This window comes from Neopsephotus bourkii, unplaced genomic scaffold, assembly GCF_033783945.1.
Source record: "Neopsephotus bourkii isolate Nb327-2 ecotype Australia unplaced genomic scaffold, CSIRO-AGI_Nbou_v1 NB_1846, whole genome shotgun sequence".
NCBI lineage: Eukaryota > Metazoa > Chordata > Aves > Psittaciformes > Psittacidae > Neopsephotus > Neopsephotus bourkii.
In genome coordinates this window covers 360,416-379,054 of record NW_026902319.1, presented here as the reverse complement: position 1 = coordinate 379,054, position 18,639 = coordinate 360,416, and the positions used below count along the sequence as shown (strand labels likewise).

At 52.6% G+C, this 18,639-nt stretch overlaps 2 protein-coding genes across 6 annotated transcripts in view; one reads left to right on the top strand and one right to left on the bottom strand.

Moving 5' to 3' along the window:
• Positions 1 to 12,418, top strand: part of PPP2R2B (protein phosphatase 2 regulatory subunit Bbeta) — a 58,495-nt gene extending 46,077 nt beyond the window's left edge. For both annotated transcript variants that reach the window (XM_061343970.1, XM_061343971.1), the window contains 5 exons: positions 5,729 to 5,906; positions 7,528 to 7,692; positions 10,763 to 10,932; positions 11,282 to 11,373; positions 12,077 to 12,418. In XM_061343970.1, the coding sequence (XP_061199954.1) occupies positions 5,729 to 5,906; positions 7,528 to 7,692; positions 10,763 to 10,932; positions 11,282 to 11,373; positions 12,077 to 12,356 (885 nt within the window). In that variant the 3' untranslated portion in view covers positions 12,357 to 12,418. The remainder of the gene's footprint in view (positions 1 to 5,728; positions 5,907 to 7,527; positions 7,693 to 10,762; positions 10,933 to 11,281; positions 11,374 to 12,076) is intronic.
• Positions 12,419 to 15,384: 2,966 nt separating this feature from the next.
• The window catches only part of TCERG1 (transcription elongation regulator 1), a 30,885-nt gene continuing 27,630 nt past the window's right edge, over positions 15,385 to 18,639 (bottom strand). For all 4 annotated transcript variants that reach the window (XM_061344002.1, XM_061344003.1, XM_061344004.1 and 1 more), the window contains 3 exons: positions 17,825 to 17,908; positions 17,484 to 17,584; positions 15,385 to 16,507 (listed from right to left, as the gene is read on the bottom strand). In XM_061344002.1, coding sequence (XP_061199986.1) covers positions 16,306 to 16,507; positions 17,484 to 17,584; positions 17,825 to 17,908 — 387 coding nt within the window. In that variant the 3' untranslated portion in view covers positions 15,385 to 16,305. The remainder of the gene's footprint in view (positions 16,508 to 17,483; positions 17,585 to 17,824; positions 17,909 to 18,639) is intronic.

Genomic DNA, 18,639 nt, shown 5'->3' with positions numbered 1-18,639 from the left:
CACTGCTGGTTGTTGGTGTCAGCCGACTGCCTCTGACCACATCCCGTTGCCTCCGCTGGTGACTGCAGGGCTGCAGCGGAGCTGAAAATCAGTGCAGGCGGTTGCAAGCACTCGGCCTGAATTCCACCATCCCCATCCATGGTGGCCGGTGCCCCACGGAGGAGCAGGGTTCAGAGCTGCTGCCAGCGGGGCTGGGGCCAGGTCAGGCAGTGTGGGGGGCACCCAGCCCGTCCCACTGGCACTGGAACATCCGAGCACTGGACAGTGCTTATTGGAGTCCCATGTCTGCCTCATGTTTCAGCCTTTGGTTTGCTCTCAGTCTGTTTCCTGGTGCTGGAGGAGCTGGGTGTGCTCCCTTGTGCCCTGAGATACTGTGCTGCGATTCCCCACGCCCCGGTGGGAACATGTGGCTCCTGCCTCATGGCAACGGGAAGAGGTAAAACACGGTGTAAGTGCTCAGCGTTTATGGTTATTAGTATCTGCCTGCACAGCGCCTGCTGTCCCTGAGGACGGGAGATTGAGGAGTCTTCCTCCAGCCCCGGTTTGATCTGATGTTTTGATGATTTTACTTAGACAGACATTTACATTGCTGCAACCACTTTGCTGCAGCCTGGTGTATCTCTGACATTTAATTGTCCTGTGATGCTCCTGCTTTGGTGTAAAGCCACATCCATCCAGTTAAATCTTCAACCACAGATGAGCAAAAAAGGTGTTAAAACCACCTTGCTGCCATCATCTCTTACCCATTTGTCATCATGGTTTTAATGTGCTTGATGAACATTGTTCTCTGAGAAATTTCTAACCCACATAGAGTGGAATATTTAACTCTGCTCAGACTGTAAAGTAAGGCTTTTGCTGTCATTAGAAGAGCTCTGCTTACTTGCGTTGCCTCCAGTCTAATAGCTGCAGCCCTTCGGCCTCATTTAGCAGCCTCAGCAAGCTCTCAAGTGCCCCTTGGTCGGTGAACAGCCATTACCTCTGCCGTGTGGGGTGTGTGCAAGAAATAACACAAATAACAGCCAAGGCTTAAAATCCTTCTAAATAGAGAATGTGTTTGCTTTGGTCCCTCACAGCAGGTCAGGCTGTGATGGAACGCTGGGGTGCATCCTCCCACCCTACAGACCCCGTCACAGGGTGCTCCAGCCAGGCTGGGATTTCTTGGGGTCCATCAAGTCGCCTTCTCCTGAGCTACGATCACAGCTGGAAGAGCAGCAGGGAATGGTAGGGCTCAGGTCAGGGCTCTTGCTTCTCCCCTCTCTGTGCCAGGGAAACCCAGGAGGCCTTGGACACCGTTTGGGAACAACTTTCCCAGCCCGGGGCAGCTGATCTCTGTCGCAAGCATTTTAAGTGTGTGTAAGGAAGGAAGCACCCTGCAGGCGGGCTGCTGGGCACCCACGGAGCCGTGGGGCCGTGTCCCACCCGGCTGTGGAGGACCTGGGAGGTGACCATGGTGCAGGGGGTGGTTTCTGTGCTCTGCACCAGCAGCCCTGGGTGAGGAATGGCCCTCCCCGGCCAAGCACGACGCGGGTGCGATGAGTGTCGGTGCGCCCGGTGTCACAAAGCGCACTCTGCCTGAGAGCTGCCGCTTCACCCGGTCCCACCAAAACCCACCAGAAGTGTGGGTCTGTGTCTCCCATTTTGCCAAAGCACTGGAATTTCCTGGAGCAGTTTCCCGGGGAGGTTGTGCTGTGTGTCCACAGCACGCAGTGCACACAGCGGGTAGCCCTGAGTGAGGCTGTGTGATGGGAGTGGGAAAGGGAAGGAGGATGCTTTGGAGAAGGCATGTTGTGCTGCAGCATTTCTGCCCCAGCACAGAGATCTGTCTGTCTTTTCCCTGGTTACATTCTCTGAAGCATTATCATTTAAATGACAAGGTAATGTGTAACATTTGGCTTTTTTGGGCTATAAAATGCACATGGCAGAACTAATCAATTTCAAATGATCATCATCAAACCATTGCCATGGAAATTAAAAACAAAGGGTTTTCCCAGTTCCATGGGCTGCCCACATTGCTCTGGAGCAGTGCAGGGTGCAACATTCACCCACCCTGTGCGCAGGCAGGGCAGTGCTGGGACCTGTGGTGCACAGCTTTGAGGTGCTTTCCTCATTTGTCTGTTTCTCCCAGGTCAAGAGCTGAACTCTTCCTTTTCTGGGGAAAACTCATACCTCATCCTGGGAATATCTGTAAACGCCTGGAAACGCTGGTGACCAGAATTGACCTTTCCAGTATTTTTCTCCATGTCTTTTTCCACAGCAATTGCACTGCTGGTATCTGTGTCTAGACGTGCTGTAAAAACAATGTGCCAGCAGAATTATCCAGCGGGTTTGGATTGCTCTGAACGTGTGTTTGGGAGCATGGCTCTGCTTCTGCAGGGTTTTGCTGGGAAAATCATCCACTTGGTGGGATTTTACTGACACGGGCTCTTTTTCAGAAGGAGAAATAAGTTAATAAAGATGTGTTCAAGCAATCACAGGTTTGAGGGGCGTGCGGTGCGGATGGGATTGGCATAAAGGGGTCAGGATTTTGAACTTTGGATAAGAAAACTGCTCTCTTTGTTCTTTGAGGATTCTGCAAGCTTGTGTCCGAATTCAGGGGCAGGTGGCGACAGCAATCCCAGAGCCCAGGAGCTGAACCAGGACAAGTTCTCAGTTACAAGCAACAAAAATCCTATCACACAATGAAAGCACACAGAGACCAGGAAATCTGGGGGGATCGAGGCTCTGTGTGGAAGGACACTTGCTCATCCCTGCGCTGAAACCCCTTGTGAGCGGGGCCTGGTGTTGGGCTGGTTGTGGGGATGGCTCCAGCAGCTGGCCCATGGACAGAGCCCAGGCTTAATCTTGCTTCACTGTATGAAAAGGCTCAGTGATGGGCAACCAGAGGAGCGGTGTTAGTGTGAGGGTTAGGGAGGGACGTGTCTGGGGCAAAGATGAAACCAGAAGCTCTATCGGCTACATGGACTGGTAATGAGATAGCAGGTTTATCCTCCATGGAAAGGTCCCTTCCCCACGTCACGGGGAAGGTACAATGAGACAAAATCCTGAAGAGCAGGAAACTGTCCGTCTGCCATGGTGTTTGCTGTGCATTTTGTCTGCAAACTGTTCATGTGCAGGTAGCACTGGTTGCACATTGTGCCTTTTGTAGGTAGAAACAGACACCGGGGAGCATGTTGGGAGGAGCCTGGCTGCTGGAGCGGGTGATGAACCTGGGTTTGTCGCTGGGCAGGCAGCTCTGCTCAGATTTGCTGGGAACCAGATGACATTTTCCTTCTTGCAGAACCAAGGGTGGGGTTAATCTGGGCTCCGGCTGTGGCTAATCCCACTTGGACTAATCCTGCAGCTCACCAGGGCTGCGGAGCCAGCATCTGCTGGGGCTGGTGGGCTGGTGCCTCGCACCAGGAAGGGCAGCTTGTCCTGCTCTAAGCACAGGAGGAGGGAGCAAAGCTGTGCCCTGAGCGCTGGTTCACAGCATCGTGGCTGGGCTGAGGTCACAAGGGAATCAGCACTGCTGGTCCTACTGAACAGGGCAGGTACCTGCGGAGGTGCTGAGCCTGGGCGCTCGTGCCTTGGTGAGCGTGTTGGGTTGCACTCGCTGCGGGGCTGTGCTGGGGTGACCGGTCACTGTCTGAGCCCAGGAACGGGCAGCTCAGACCCGGCTCATGCTGGGCTGTGCCTGTGAGAGGTGAGCACGTGGCCAGGAGCTGAGGCCTCATCCTTTTCCCTGTGTATTGACTTGTGTTTTGGGCAGAGGATGAGGTTTTTCTGAGGAACACCAAACCTCTGCATCCCTTCACACCACATCCATCACAGCACTGGGAGTGAGGAGGAGCTCTCCGATGGGGAGCAAGGGAGTGTTTGGTGACAGTCAACATGGCGAGCAACGAAAGGGGAAACCTGATGGTAGCAGAGGACAAAGTAGAGAAGCAGCAGCAGTTACTGACATGGTGTTAACAGCACCGTGGTCCTCCGCTTGGCAGCACTGGTGGTGGGGAAAGACCAGGGCACCCTGGATCCTCCACCCCCCCACCACCAAGGAGATGAATTTTACAGCACAAGGCAGGATTAGTGCCTCATTAACTGAGGAAAGGGGAAGCCTTGGCTAGATAAGGAGAGTGGAACCGAGTGTCATGTGTGCTTTGGATGAGTGGGACCAGCTCTTTTGCAGGGGGTGCCTGCTAAAAGACAGAGAGAAAAATGAAGACAGATTTTGTTTTAAATGAGAAATGACTGGCATCCCCCCCCTGCCCTGAAAACAAGAAGTAATTTAATTTATTAGTGGTTTATTTTATTTGGCAGCCTTTCTATGTACTTGATGCGGTTTGTTACACTGAATTACCCTTTAATAATGGGTGTATATAATACCAGAGCCTGCCCTGCAGGCTGGCTCCGTAATTGAAGGAGGGATGCACTGCGGAGCTATGTGCTGTTGAGGATTGCCATGGCAATGCCAGTGGGAGCTGCGTGGTTGGGGCAGGGAATCCTGCTGGAAGGTGCCGGTGCCCACGCTGCTGTGCCTCAGCCCTGGCTGCCCCCGGCGAGGTGCAGTGTAGTGAGGTGCAGTGAGGTGCAGTGCGGTGAGAGGTGCGGTGCAGTGAGTGCAGTGAGTTGAGATGCAGTGTGGTGCAGTGCGGTGCAGTGCAGTGAGGTGCTTGGCTCGTGCCTTCACTGCACTTGGTTTTGTGTGGCCACGGCCCGGTGTAACCGTGAGCTCTTTCCCTTTGCACTGTGCTGTGGTTGTGCCGGTCTGACCGGCAGCACGGCTGCCGTAATCCCTGAGCCTCCGTCCCCAGCGGCTGAGCGGAGTCCGTCAGCGCAAACGATGCATCATTGCCCGTGTCAGGCTGGATTAGCGGGCAGGCTCGTCACATTAAGCTCCAGCTCCGTGCTGCAGTCCCTGCGCTCTGGTGTCACTGGCGCTGGCTGTCACAGTCCCGTCCCCACCTCGGCAGCCATGGGAAATCGCTTTGGGCAGCGCATAGATAACACACACAGTAATGAAGTAGCTTGAGGGAAGAGCTGCCTGCCGAGCAGGAGCACGGACTGACACCTCCGGGAGCACTGAGCTGCCTCCAGAGCCTCCTGTCTGAAGCTATTACTTGCACCACTCCTCGTGTTCCCTGCTCTTACTGCATCTCTCAATCCCCTGTTTACAAGAGTTATACTTATTAATCTGAAGGCAAACACGTACAGCTCCCTTTATAGTCCCCCCATCTGTCCCTGCCCTGTGTGCTCCTTTCCCTGTCTCTTCTCATCTCACCTCCATCACTTTGCTGTGAAGCAAATGCAAAGAAAGTTAACAGCAAACAGTGCTGGCCCGCCTCTCTCAAGACGTACGAGCCTGTTAGAAATGCCTCTGGCAAGAATTTCACTGGTTAACAGTGACAAAACAAGGCAGAAGTGGGTTTGGGTTTGTTTCTCCCAAAGAAGGAGCAGTCACTGCAGCTCAGCCCTGAGCCTGGTTTATGGGGCTCTTGCTGCGATCAAACCGTTCTGGTGCCTCTCTCAAAGGTGAAAGGTTTTGTGTCTGCTTGTCCTGCTCATGCCCGCACGCAGCTGCTGGGTTTTCTCGGTGAGGGCGTGAGCCGAGGCAGGGGAATGGAGAGCGGGCAGCCGGTGCTTGCAGGCACTCACTGTGGTGGAGCCAGTGCCTGACATGCCGTGAGCTGGCGCAGGTCCAGTGGGCAGTGGGACCCATCCCTGGGTGCTGACACTCTGCCTCCCGTCACAGGTACCGGTGCTCCGGCCCATGGACCTGATGGTGGAGGCCACCCCCCGGCGGGTGTTTGCCAACGCGCACACCTACCACATCAACTCCATCTCCGTCAACAGCGACTACGAGACCTACATGTCAGCGGATGACCTGAGGATAAACCTGTGGAACTTCGAAATCACAAATCAGAGTTTTAGTATCCTTTGGTGCGTGACCCCGCAGCCCCCACAGCCCTGCCAAGAGCTGGAGTACGGGAGGTGCCTCGGCTGGTGAGGGGGGTGTAGGAGCCCTGGGAGCCTGAACATGTGCACGTGTCAGTGGGAGAATGATGGGGTCCAATCCTTGCACCCCAGTCACGGTTCCTTGTACAGCATCACCGCCTGGCAGGCTCCCAGGGGTCAGGAGTACAAAGCAGTGCTGTCCACAGCGCATCTGACTGCAGAGCATTTGAAACCCCCATCTCCGGGTGTCACCTCCAAGGCCCTTCCCTTTCATCTCTGCCAGGCTGAGCTGTGCCGCTGGCAGGACATGGGTCACACTAAGCTGAGCCGCTGCCTGTGTGTGCAGGGCTCATCTGGCATCCTCGGGATGCTGCCTCCAGCCTGGTGACAGAGCTCTGAATTCTGCTGCGGGGCGGGCGGGAGCAGAGTCTGCCCGTGATGGAGCAGACAGATGCCTTGGGGAAGATGCAGGGAAGCAATATTAATTGTGCAGTCTCTGCTGTGCCCTGCAGCGAGGTGATGGGCTGCCAGTCACTGCTGAACGAACGGGGCCCTGCCAGTCACCCTTGCAACAGCCGCGTCAGAAATAACAGCAACGGGGCACTTATCATGGGTGATATTTATAGTGTTTCCCACTGAGGAGTCCCCACGGGGCATGGGGCACATTCAGGCACCGGAGAGGACTTCAGCAGTCAGAGGCGTGGTGCTGGTGGGTACGGCTGAGCAGGGCTGCAGTGTGCGCTGTGGTTTGGGGAAGAACGTGGGGAGCACTGAATTTGGGTGAAACCACAGGGAGTTTGGCCAAGGAGCGATCAGAGGGGGTGGTCGCTGCCCTGCAGGGCTGTGTGCTGGCTCAGGCCTGGCTTGAGCTGGGACCCAGGTTCTGCTGCTGATCTGCAGTGCGGCCGGGCTGAGACCGCTCAGAGGCTGTGCCCTGGGGCTGTTGGAAATGCCCCTCACAAGGGGCAGAAATCCATTATTTGTTTGTTAATTCCCATCCTGCCGGGAACAGCAGGTTCTTAATGTGCTTCCCAGGGGGTCAGGAAAGCTGCTGTTTCTTTCTCCCCCTTTGCTCAGTGGGTAAATCACCCCATGCTGGGTGTTTGGATTGCACTGTAGAATCTGAAGCTGCTTCCACTGGTGACTGCTTGCTGGTGTCAGGTTGGGGTGGATCCTCTTCATCCATGCCCTGCAGTCCTGGGATGCTCTGCGGGGCTGTGCAGGTCCTTGTGGCACCATCTGCAGGGCCAGCTCTGTTTGCCATCCAGCGCTTCACCCAGCCTGAGCATGAGAAACGTTTTGGAAGCGACACGTGCCCAGCAGCACCCCTGGGCTGCGGCAGTTTCTGTTGGTCATTGTGCTCCGGGTTTTGGTTCTGTGTGGGAGATGTTTGCTCTGGCTCAGGGTGACTTGGTAGAGTCAGGTCTTGGCTGTACAGAGGGCTCATGGTCCCTGCTTGAACAGCAATGTGATGGAGGTGGGCTTTGCCCTGTGTTGGTGTGGGCTGGAGCCTGAGGTTGGTGCTGCTCTCCCGGGAGGGTGCTCAGGGCCCTGCGGGGTCTGCGCTGCAGGGGACTCCTTGACTCGCCCTGCCAGACATCGTGGACATCAAACCAGCCAACATGGAGGAGCTGACGGAGGTGATCACGGCTGCCGAGTTCCACCCGCACCACTGCAACACCTTCGTCTACAGCAGCAGCAAAGGCACCATCCGGCTGTGTGACATGCGCACCTCCGCGCTCTGCGACCGCCACGCCAAGTGTGAGTGCAGCCCCAGCGTGGTGCCGTGGAACGGGGTCCCCTTCGCGTTCACAGAGCCCAGAAAAGGGGAGCCCAGACCCCACAGCATCACCCCATCCTCCCCATGCCCTGTTCTCAGCTGTGGTTGATGCCGCAGGGGTCGGGATGTGCAGAAAAGCCCCCTCAACATTCAGAGTGAGCTGGGCAGGCGGGGAGCTGGTCCTTGCTCCTCCCAGGCTGATGCTGCTCAGCCTCTGCATGTCCAGAGGTTGGTGCTGGGAATACTCCTCCTGTTAGAGCCTGCCCAGTGAAACACTGGCGCAAACACCCACAGCAGCTATGGGTGAGCTGGTCAATACCTGTTGCTGTTCTTCAGGCTGTGGCAGTTCCTGTGCTGAGCCCTCTGTTGTCAAAAAGAGTTTGGTGTCTGCCTTAAGAACAGTGAAATGTGGCAGGAACAAGTGTGTGACTGCGCAGCCAAAGCCCTGCGTCTCCTGTGTGACCGCACAGCTGAACTCCTGTGTCTCCTGTTCTGGTTTGGGTTTTCCTCAGAAAATGGCCAATATCCTGTGGGAAATTAAGGAGATTCCAGTACTCAAAGTGTGATCACTTTAGGAGAACAGGATACATAAAATGGGTTCAACTTCCTGGAGCCCCATGGTCATAACCTACCCCTGCAGAGCCCTGGGGTGTGCTTCAGATGTGGGTTTCCTACAGCTGATAGGGAATTACACAGCAGCTGTTGCTTCTGGGCTTCTGAGCTGTGCTCATGTCTGAGACCTGTTTTAACCTGAGGTGCAGTGGATGGAGGGGAAGCATCACTGGTGGGAGAGGTTTGGCTGCCTGGAGATGGGAAATACCAATGGCAGCTTTCCCAAACCCTGAGCAAGGAACCGTTTCTGTTCCTGCGTTTCCCGGCTGTGTCTCACAGCCCGACAGTGGCAGCTCCCAGCTGAGGACCAGAACACAGTCACAGAGCAAACAGAATCCATTTCCCTGGCACTCTGGTGGCAGAGCCCCCCCTGCTCTTCCCTTTGCCTGGTGCTGCTGCGTCCCGCACATGGGGCCCACAGCGCATCCCGCTCCCTTTGACCTCTCCTGTGACATCTCCTGATTGATTTCCCTCCATCCCTCAGAAGCCCCAGCCCCAGACAACTGCAGCATTGAGGATGTGCAGGTGGAAATTGAAACAGTTCATCAAAGTTCAACATGAAAAGCAGCGTTGCCTTTTGGAGGCAAATCCTCCGATGGAGACATTTAATAGCTGTCAGTATTTAATAGGAATGCAGATGCTGTCTCTGCACGCCCCAGCCGTGTTAATTCCCATGGAGGCAGCTCATTGCTTGGGCACAGCTCGTACTCACGTGCTTCTCGGATCGAGTTTTGTGTGCCCATTTCGATGGAGGCTCCTGCGATCTGTGATGTTGTGAGCTCCCTCCAGCCTCAGAGCTGGCCTCGCAGGCAGCATCAGCTTCCACACGCCTTGGCTGAAGCACCGAGGGAAGCCAAAGGGCAGGTCAGCATTACTGGAGCTGGTAAGGCGGGCAGAATAACAGTTACTGCAGTTATTTCCCCATAGCAAAAGGCTTTCCCCTTTTTCCTTATGGAGCTTTAGGGACTGATTGTACCAAACTCCTGGAACCAAAGGCTCAGGTTTCCCAAAGAGGGACCTTTCCCTTCTGTTTCCTCCCTGCTGACTGTGTTACAGCAACTCTACCAAACATTTATCCTCTGCTGAAAAGAGTTTCAGCCTTGGTCCAAAGTGCATAAAGCTGCTTTGATGAGGTAGCTGGCAGCTCACAGGTTTTACTCTCCCATACTGCAGATGTATGCCTAAGACAAGTGTCCCCCCTTGTATCTGGGGGTTTTGCTTCCCAGTATCAGAGCCCCAGAACAGCAGACAAGGACATGGGTGCAGGGAAAATTCTACTTTCCTAACAGCTTCCTCTTGCCCCTGCACTATAACCTGAACACCTCTTGCCTTGACATGAGCTCAGGCATGCATCTGTGATGGAAATGATGCAGCCGTTAGAGCAAGCCTCAGGAATCCAGCAGACCTGATGAGAGCAAACCTGTGATGGCTACAGTGAAGACACGTCCTGGCATTCACACGCTCTCCACAGACTGCCTCAGATCTTTATTTCCTCTTGTTGCTGTCGCTTTTCTCATTTAAAAGACCTGATGTGTCATCAGATTTCCTGCTGGGGATTAAAGGCCCTGGAGCGGAGTCCTGCTGTGGGCAGTGCCATTTCTGATTTGTAGAGATCATTGATACTGGCACTTCAGGTGTGTTTCCTGCTGTACGCAGAGGTTCAGGTGTGGGCACCACAGGGCTCAGCAAGAGGATGCTCAACCCCAGCAAACACTGGTGCTGGGTGCACTGTGCAGGACACGCTGCCTGCGGAGCCACCAGCCCTGCTCTGGGCACAGGGGGTCAGATCCAGTGGCCAAGGGGGATGAGTGTTGGACTCATGGGGCTGGCAGCAGGATTTGTGTCCGGTAAAGAAGTGAAGCGGTGCGAGCATCCTGCAGTGCTGCTCTGGGGAGCTGTGGAAGTGGAAGAGGAGCTGGACAGGTGTCTCCGCATCACAGCATTTCTCTTGATGCATCCCTGTGATGGCTTTCTAAAACCGTCCTTGCCCAGCTGATGTTGCTCTGAAATCAAATTTATAAATACATTTAATTTGGAACTTCATCGGTCTCCCTCAAACTGTTCAAACTGATTTACTCAAAGACTGATCAAATTAAATCTGCGGGTTGCAGGGGCTATAAAATATTTACATTGACTTTCAGTTACACTGCACATTGATTTCTAGAGAGCAGCAGTGATGTGCAAGGCTCTAAATCTTCTGGGCTTCTGTGGTGCTGTTGATAGATTGGTCTCTGATGATCCTTTTCTCTTATTGCACACATTAAAAACAAAGGAGCATCAATTGTGCCAAGTCTTTAAAATACGGGTGCTTGCCCATATTAGTCTAGATCGGACCCAGAGGTGGGAGCGCTGCCCCCCTGCTGCAGGTGTCTCTGCTCGGGCTGGGCACAGGAGCTCCCACCCCGGCTGATGCTGGCGCTGTCCTTTCCTCTTTGGCAGTTTTTGAAGAGCCCGAGGACCCAAGTAACCGGTCGTTCTTTTCCGAGATCATCTCCTCCATCTCCGACGTCAAGTTCAGCCACAGCGGGAGGTACATCATGACCCGGGACTACCTCACCGTCAAGGTGTGGGACCTCAACATGGAGAACCGGCCCATTGAGACCTACCAGGTGAGTGTGGAGAGCCGGGCACCCGCTGTGCTCCTGCCCATGCTGTGCTCCAGGGCTGGCGCAGACCTGATGGGTGGGAGCATCGTGCCATGAAACCACAGACAGCAAAGGAAGAGCTGTTAAATGTGGGCTTGTGTGGCTGTGTGGAGTGAAACCCACGTCCCAGGGCGAGGGGGGGGGACGGGGAGCTCAGGTGCTCACAGGTGTTGGGGGAGAGGCTCAGTCCCTGCCGCTCTCTGCATGGTGACATCCCTGGTGCCACCAAAGCCACACGTGGAGGGGGGCTGCTGCTGCAGTGGGTGGTCATGCTCAGGGCATGTGGGGGCCTCACATCGTGTCCCCCCGGCAGGTTCATGACTACCTGCGGAGCAAGCTGTGCTCGCTCTATGAGAACGACTGCATCTTTGACAAGTTCGAGTGCGTCTGGAACGGCTCTGACAGGTCAGTGCGAGCGGCTCCGTCCATGCCCGGCCCCCGGGGGAGCACAGCCAGGGCTGCCTGCGGGCTCCCCCGCGCCTTTCCCTGGCCTCTGGCTGGCTCCATGGAGTTTTCCTGTGGGTACAACGGGATCCCTGCCCCCAGGTACCCTGGGGGTGTCTGTCTGGGTCCTGGCTCTCCCCTGGGTGGGTTCTGTTCCTGTCTCCAGTTCACCCACACCCACTGGAGGGTGTTGGTGCGTTCGGCTCCAGATTGCCGAACCGAGGGGGTGATGGCTGTCCACACACGTAAATCACAGCAAACCAGAGCAGGCAGTGTGCAAAACCACTTGGCCTGGGAGGGTTGATGTCTATTTTTTATTCTTAACCATTGTGGTGACTTAAGGGACACAACTGGGCCTGGAGTCTGATTTCCAAATCACATTATGCCTTGCTTACTTAAGCTGCCTCTAATCACGAGGCAGTTTCCCTCTGAAAAGGTGTGAACATGATTTGGTTCGGGTCAGCTGAATCCTTGCCATAAAGACTGATCCCTGTACACGCTGCTGCCCCGGGAGGGGGTGCCTCCCCTGTGCACATTCCCTGGGTTAAGGAGCTAAGGAGGACGCGGGGATGTGGCTCCAGTGGCGGAGCTGAACCTTCTGGCGCAGCTGGGTGTTGGCTGGGCTGGGCGCACACCGTGACCCATCCTCCCTCCGTCCTCACAGCGTCATCATGACCGGCTCCTACAACAACTTCTTCCGCATGTTCGACCGCAACACCAAGCGGGACGTGACGCTGGAGGCCTCGCGGGAGAACAGCAAACCCCGCGCCATCCTCAAGCCCCGCAAGGTCTGCGTCGGAGGCAAGCGGAGGAAGGACGAGATCAGCGTGGACAGCCTGGACTTCAGCAAAAAGATCCTGCACACAGCCTGGCACCCCACCGAGAACATCATCGCCGTGGCAGCCACCAATAACCTGTACATATTCCAGGACAAGGTTAACTAGGAGGACAAGTTGCTCTCTAGGAGTCTCATGTATGAACACGAGTAAACACAAGATTTCAAACGGTTCTTTTCTTTCTTTCTTTCCTGTTTTTTCCCATTTTCCTTCCTGTTCTTTGTTCAGTTGCTGCTCTGCAGATCCTGGCCATGCAGAGGCGAGTGCTCCTGCGCCCCAGGGGCTCCCCAGCACACACCGGGCTTCTCCATTCACACACTGAAGCCAAGATGTAGCGCGGGGTGGCCGGAGGGGTGCAGGGCTCGTGTCCCATGGGGGTGGCCGCAGCCCTCTGCGATGGACGAGCACGGTGGCCTGGGACAAGGAGGGGAGGGGGACCCGTGGTGTCCCCATGGGCAGATACAGCCCTGCAGCCTGGCCCGGAGCCCCTCTGCCCGTTCTCACCTTCTCTTTCTGTCGGTGTTTTGTGTTTGTCCCAGCAGAGACAGCAACACCAAACGTACAGAGGGAAGTTCCAGTTAGCAAGGGACAGGCGTGGGGGGGGGGGATGTGCTGCAGCCTCCCCCTGGCAACGCTCCCGAGGATTTGGCTCTGTAGATACTGTGGTGCCTTTTTTGGTATATGAATACCTTTATAAATGATGCTTCCAAACTGCATTGACTGCAAACCAAACTGAACCTGGGCTTTTCATCTGCATTTCTTGTCTCTTGCTTTGGTCACTCTCACCTGGTCTGTTGTAAGCTCCTGCATGTTCTGACTCTTTCTCTCTTTTCCCCCTTTCTTTTTAAATTTATTTATTTATTTATTCATTCATGTTTTTTAAAAAAGATAAAGTATAAGTTGCTAATTTATGACCTTTTAAAAAGGAATCCAACCATATATTGCTGTTAGCACTGCTTCCCAGAGAGGCTGGCTGTGGGCCTGAGTTATAATAACCATAATAATGATAACAATAAAACCAATATCTCCTCCACTCTGCATGGCAAGGCTGCCCCATTCACGGCACAGGTTGTCTGGGTCCCTCTTTTACTGGAGCAAAAACCCGTTCAATACAAAGAGCTACAGAAACCTCAGTCAATCTGAGAACTGCTCCTGCAGCAAAGAGCAAATGAACAAAGTCACTGATAAAGTTTAACGCTGTCACTTTAGCAGTGGCCCCAAGGGGTGACCCCGCAGCGGCAGCTCCACCAGCACCCGCGGCCCTGCAGTCTGGTGCTGGGACAGAGCGAGGATTCACCTCGACCAGGGACACCGGCTGCTGCTTCCTCCAGGAGCACAGGGACCACGTGGGAGCTGTAGACAGCAGGGGCCCCCATCCCCTGGGATGGAGCCTCGGAGCGCTGACCCACTGGGACCCCCTGCGCCAGGGAGAGCCGCCATCCTGGAGTGCTCACAAGGGGAATGGGAAGCGCAGCGGCTCGTGTGCTCATTCCAAGTGAAGGCTTTCAGGAGTAACTGGGTTTTTTAAAAATGAAATGGAAAAAACAAATAGCAAGAGCAAATGAACTGTTTTTTTTAATAAAAAGTCTTTGGTTCCTGTAAGAAAGCCTGCACTCTGGTGCCAGAAGTAAAGTTGTCCCAAACGTGCCTTTTGTCTGGCTCCTTGTGCCTCTCGCGTGTGGGTGACGGCAGCTCCGGGCACTCAGATGGTGTCCGAAGGTCCCTGGGCAGAGGGTGCTGCCAGGTCCGAGCTGATGGGGGGGCTGCTGTCCTTTCCAACATTCCCTTCTGGCCAGGGCAGCCTGTGGCAGGAAAGCAGAAGTGATGGGTACCCGAGGGGCTCAGAGATGCCAAAACCAGGCTGGTCAGTGAGAGCTGAGCCCCACGTGGCCAGTGGAACAGTCCCACAGTGTGGCACTTGAGCTGGCCCCTTACGTTCATGTGCAGAAAGGTGCCCAGCTGCAATCCCCAGTGCAGGGAGCAGCATTATCACATCCCAGAGCTTAGCCCCATGGCCCAGCATCAGCACTGTTTCCAGTAACAGGGCTCCGGGCAGTCACAAGGGCTGTTGCTCTTGTCCTGTAGAAAACAGAGCTGCTGGACCCTTGTGGCTGGTGATGGTGCCTGGGAGAGAGTTGGACTGTGCCGAAACCCCACTGGACTGCGATGGGAAAGGCGTCAGCATTCCCTACACCCAACCTCCTCTAGAGGGAGGATCCCACAGACTGCCCCTGCCCTGGGGGGCACAGGGTGCTGTGCCTGAGGTGCTGCAGGGCAGAGGACCAGCTCCCTGATGTTTTGCATCACCAGCATACCCCCCAGCAGCACTTCTGTGACTGCAGCAGCAGCACCCCAGGGGCCCGGTACATCAGGTGTAATTGTTTCAGGCACAGAAGCAGCAGATAAATAAATGTTAACGAACATCTGGTTGCCATAAACAAGGTAAATTAAAATTAACAGCAATCTTATTCATTTAATGAACAAGTTAACCGTGTTTTAAAAGAGCCATAAAAAATGCTTGGCTTCCTGCTGAGGGAAATGAAACCCATTCACTGGCAGAAGGGGTGGGAGGAGGAATACATGCCCTGAATGGCATATGTTACTGCAAGTTCAGGTGTCAGCAGTACAAGCCCGTCCCAAACAACCTTCTGTGCTGGTGCTCAGGCTGCAGGACCCAGTGGCTGGCCACCAAAACAGGAACTGCATAAAAAAATGTACCAATTTCTCATGGAAGAATCAATCCCTCCCCAGCCCCCAGCTCAGAGGCAGGGATCCACGTCAAGTACTGAGCAAATCAAAGGAAATACTTTGTCACTCCAGCCCTATAATCTCCTATTTAAGCAAAAGACTCAAGATCATGGCAGGGGGTTTGGAACTCGATGATCTTAAGGTCCTTTCCAACCCTAACTGCTCTATGATTCTATAAGATCTAAACTCAAACACAGTTCTGCTGGCACCACTGCCCGCATGCTGACCTGCCTGCTGCTGCAGCTCCATCCAACGTTCTGCAGTGACACAGGCTCCATTCTGCCGAACACAGCCAAGAATATGGGCGATATGACTTCAGTTGTTTGCTTTACTCATAAATTCACAAGTCCAACAAAATCCAACAAAAATTGGTATTAGGCCTGTACAATCCATATATAAAAAGGGTTGGTTTATTGTAGTTCAAATACATAAACTGAACAATCCCAACATTTCAAAATTAAGCTTTAGAAACACAAGTTTAACATTCAAAACAGGAGTATAGTTTACAAGAATTGCCCAGAGGGGAATCCACAGTCTAATCCAGAAGTATGTAAAGATCACTATCGTAAATAAAAATGGGTTTGTACAACCGTCCTGTTCTGCTCCGGTAACCACTGCTATGGACCAAGTGTTTCCAACTTGGAGTACAAATTATCAGACAAATCTTCACTTGGGCAGAGCAACCTGATTTTGCTTCTAATTCATGGACAGGATAAGGAAAAAAGCAGACCTGTGAACAGATTTCATTTAAGGTCTCGGTTCTAATTCTCCTCTTTCAGTTCTAACTCTGGCTTGAATGGATTTAGTTCCATTTACAGGGGTCAAAGCAAGCAGAGAATTGGAACCTGGGTTTCCTGAAGATGCTCTTCAGTGGTGGGTAATTTAAGCTATCAGACAGCATTGCACCTCCTCAGCAGAGACCACAGGTAACCATGAGGAAGCTGGTGGCACACAGGTAGTGCAAGCTCAAACCACAAGTGTCATCATCCTTAAGACCCACGCATATGACACTGGTGAGAATGCCTCCAGCTTCAGACACGGCTCTGCTCTGAGAGCTCCTTACCAGACACAGCCACATGTTCAGACTTTTGTCAGTCATGCCCCAAAGAAACTCACAAATACCTTTAACATGGGGTTTTGCCATTGGTTCCCCCCCCGAGACCATTTCATGTTCACAAATGCTGCTTCTTCCTCTGCTCCTCAGATGGTTTTGCAATATTTTCACGGTAATGTATATGTATAAACCTGACAGATGGCTCATGCAAGCTTTTGATTTAACAGATACCCTTGGCTTGAAAGTATTTTGTAGCTATTTTGTTGTTCGTCTCGTAGGCTCTGAGGCCGTGGGTGGTGGAGGGGGGCCTCGACGGTCCAGGTCATCGACGTAGGACACGATGAGCTTGCGCCTCTCCTCCGGCACACAGTCAAGCACCAGGTATCGCTTGTCGTTCTGCAGAATCTTCTCAACATCTTTCAGATGCTGATCTGACTCCTGGATCAACTTTTTGGATCTAAAAGCAAGTGTAAGAGTTACCACCCCAGAGTGGCTGGGAGCCACAAAGCCCAGGAGCCTGGCCTGCAACCGGTGGCAGCTGCATCGAGCTGCCCTCACCAAGGGAAAGCACAGAGGAAAGGCAAAGCTGGGAAAGGCTGCAGGGACCTGGGCATCTTCTCAGCTAGAAAGATGCTGCTTAAGGTCAGGACTAGGCACATCAACAGTACTCTAGGCACAGGAAGAGTCACCTACATTTGTGCTGTTAATTAAGCACCATGGGAGGCTGGTGTCTGGCTGCAGTGGCCTTGTACAGCACTGCTTGAACTATGCAAATGCTAAAACCTAGAGGGGACAAAAAAACCCCAAACATAGAATCACAGAACGGTTTGGGTTGTAAGGGACCTTAAAGCTCATCCAGTTCCAACCCCTGCCATGGGCAGGGACACCTTCCACTAGAGCAGGTTGCTCCAAGCCCCGTCCAACCTGGCCTTGAGGTTTAAATCCAGCATCTAAATGAGGCAAACAATTAGAATTCGAATGTAGAAGTCTCAGCCGCAGGCCAGCTGAACTGGTGAGCTATGTCCACAGCAGCAGCTCAGAGCACTGTCACTGAGCCCCACCTGAAGTCAAGACTCCAAGGCACTACAGTGCTGACCACCAAGGAGCCACGTGGTTCATCAGGATCCAAAGAACTTAATCTCATTTCTCCTTTTAAAGTGTTTCTTGTGTTTCTGATCAGAAACTTCTTTTGGTCCATACCCAAGATTCTGTATCAGCCTCACCATGCTCTGAAACAGAGTGTAGAAGTCAACCTCTCTGAAGCTGTACCCGCCTGGAAAGGACACCCTTTTTGGGTTGACAGGTTATAAAAGTTGCAAAAGTGCCAACTTAGACATAAGTTACACTAAGAGAAGAACGAGACATGAATTTGTTGCCAGTTATAAGGAAAATTAGAGAAAAGACCAGCCCTTTGCTGATGTTAGGCCACACACCTGTAGGTTATGAATTTGGTCTCTTTCAGCAGAGTTCGGAAGTCGGCTTTGGCAGTAATGTACTTGTCTCTAATGTATTCCTCAAACTCCCTTTGCTTTTTCTGAAAGAAAACAGATAAGCTTAAGACACTGAATGCAGATTAAGTGCACCTTAGCACACTGATCATAAGCAATAATCACAATTATATTTGTCCTCATCTTTAGCACTTTAATTTTTAAACAGTGTTACTTAAACAATACTACTTCTGCTCCCATCAAGCAGGAACCAGCTCAGCAGCCACCGACTCCCGTTCCCTGTATCCTGCCCGACACTGGAAGCAACAGCGAGGCAAACCACTCACCCTGTCACTTGAAGAAAATTTAATGCACCTTGGATCTTCTTTAATGATTTTTTTCACTTCCTTCCATGTTGATGTTAAAGTTATCTTTCAAGAGAAGCAAAAATGGTTAAATGAAAAGAAAATCCCATTCTAAGAATATGGAGTGGAAATATTATTACACCTGAAGCTTTTAAATATCTCCCAAGCCCACTGACAAAGTTGTGGCTTTATTCTTACATGTTGGGTTTTGATTATTTAGACTACTACATTCTTATTTTTAATTAGTTGGTTTTATATGTTTAAGTCTTTTGAGATGGCATTTTCAGATCAATGTCCTCACAAATATAATTTACATTCCTGTCTTTTTCTAGTGCATATTTATGTGTAGGAATCTGTTGTTAAAAATCACCTTCAGAAAACTTGCCTGAGTTACACATCTGTCATCCTATTCTACCTAAAAATCTGACTCATGTTCTAAGAACTTTTCAGCGATGTGTTAAAGGGTAAGGTAAAACATATGGGTTAAAAGAGAGCTGACTGAAGCTGGCACCTAATGGAAAAAAAGCAAGACTCACAACTCCCACAATACACAGAATATGTGAGAGATTTCCACAGCGTCACACAGAACAAAAGTGCAGGTTCAGGAGCACAAACTAAATCAGGAGAACATCAACACAGACAAACTTATTACTAGGTATCCGTATATAATCTTAAAACGGACACACTGAGGGTAACTGAAAGAGCAAGATGCCACAGAGCAAAGAGTATCAAATAACTCAATGTTGAAGAAATGTATCAACCTGCAGGAGGTAAAAAGATCACTGATTAGAAGTTTA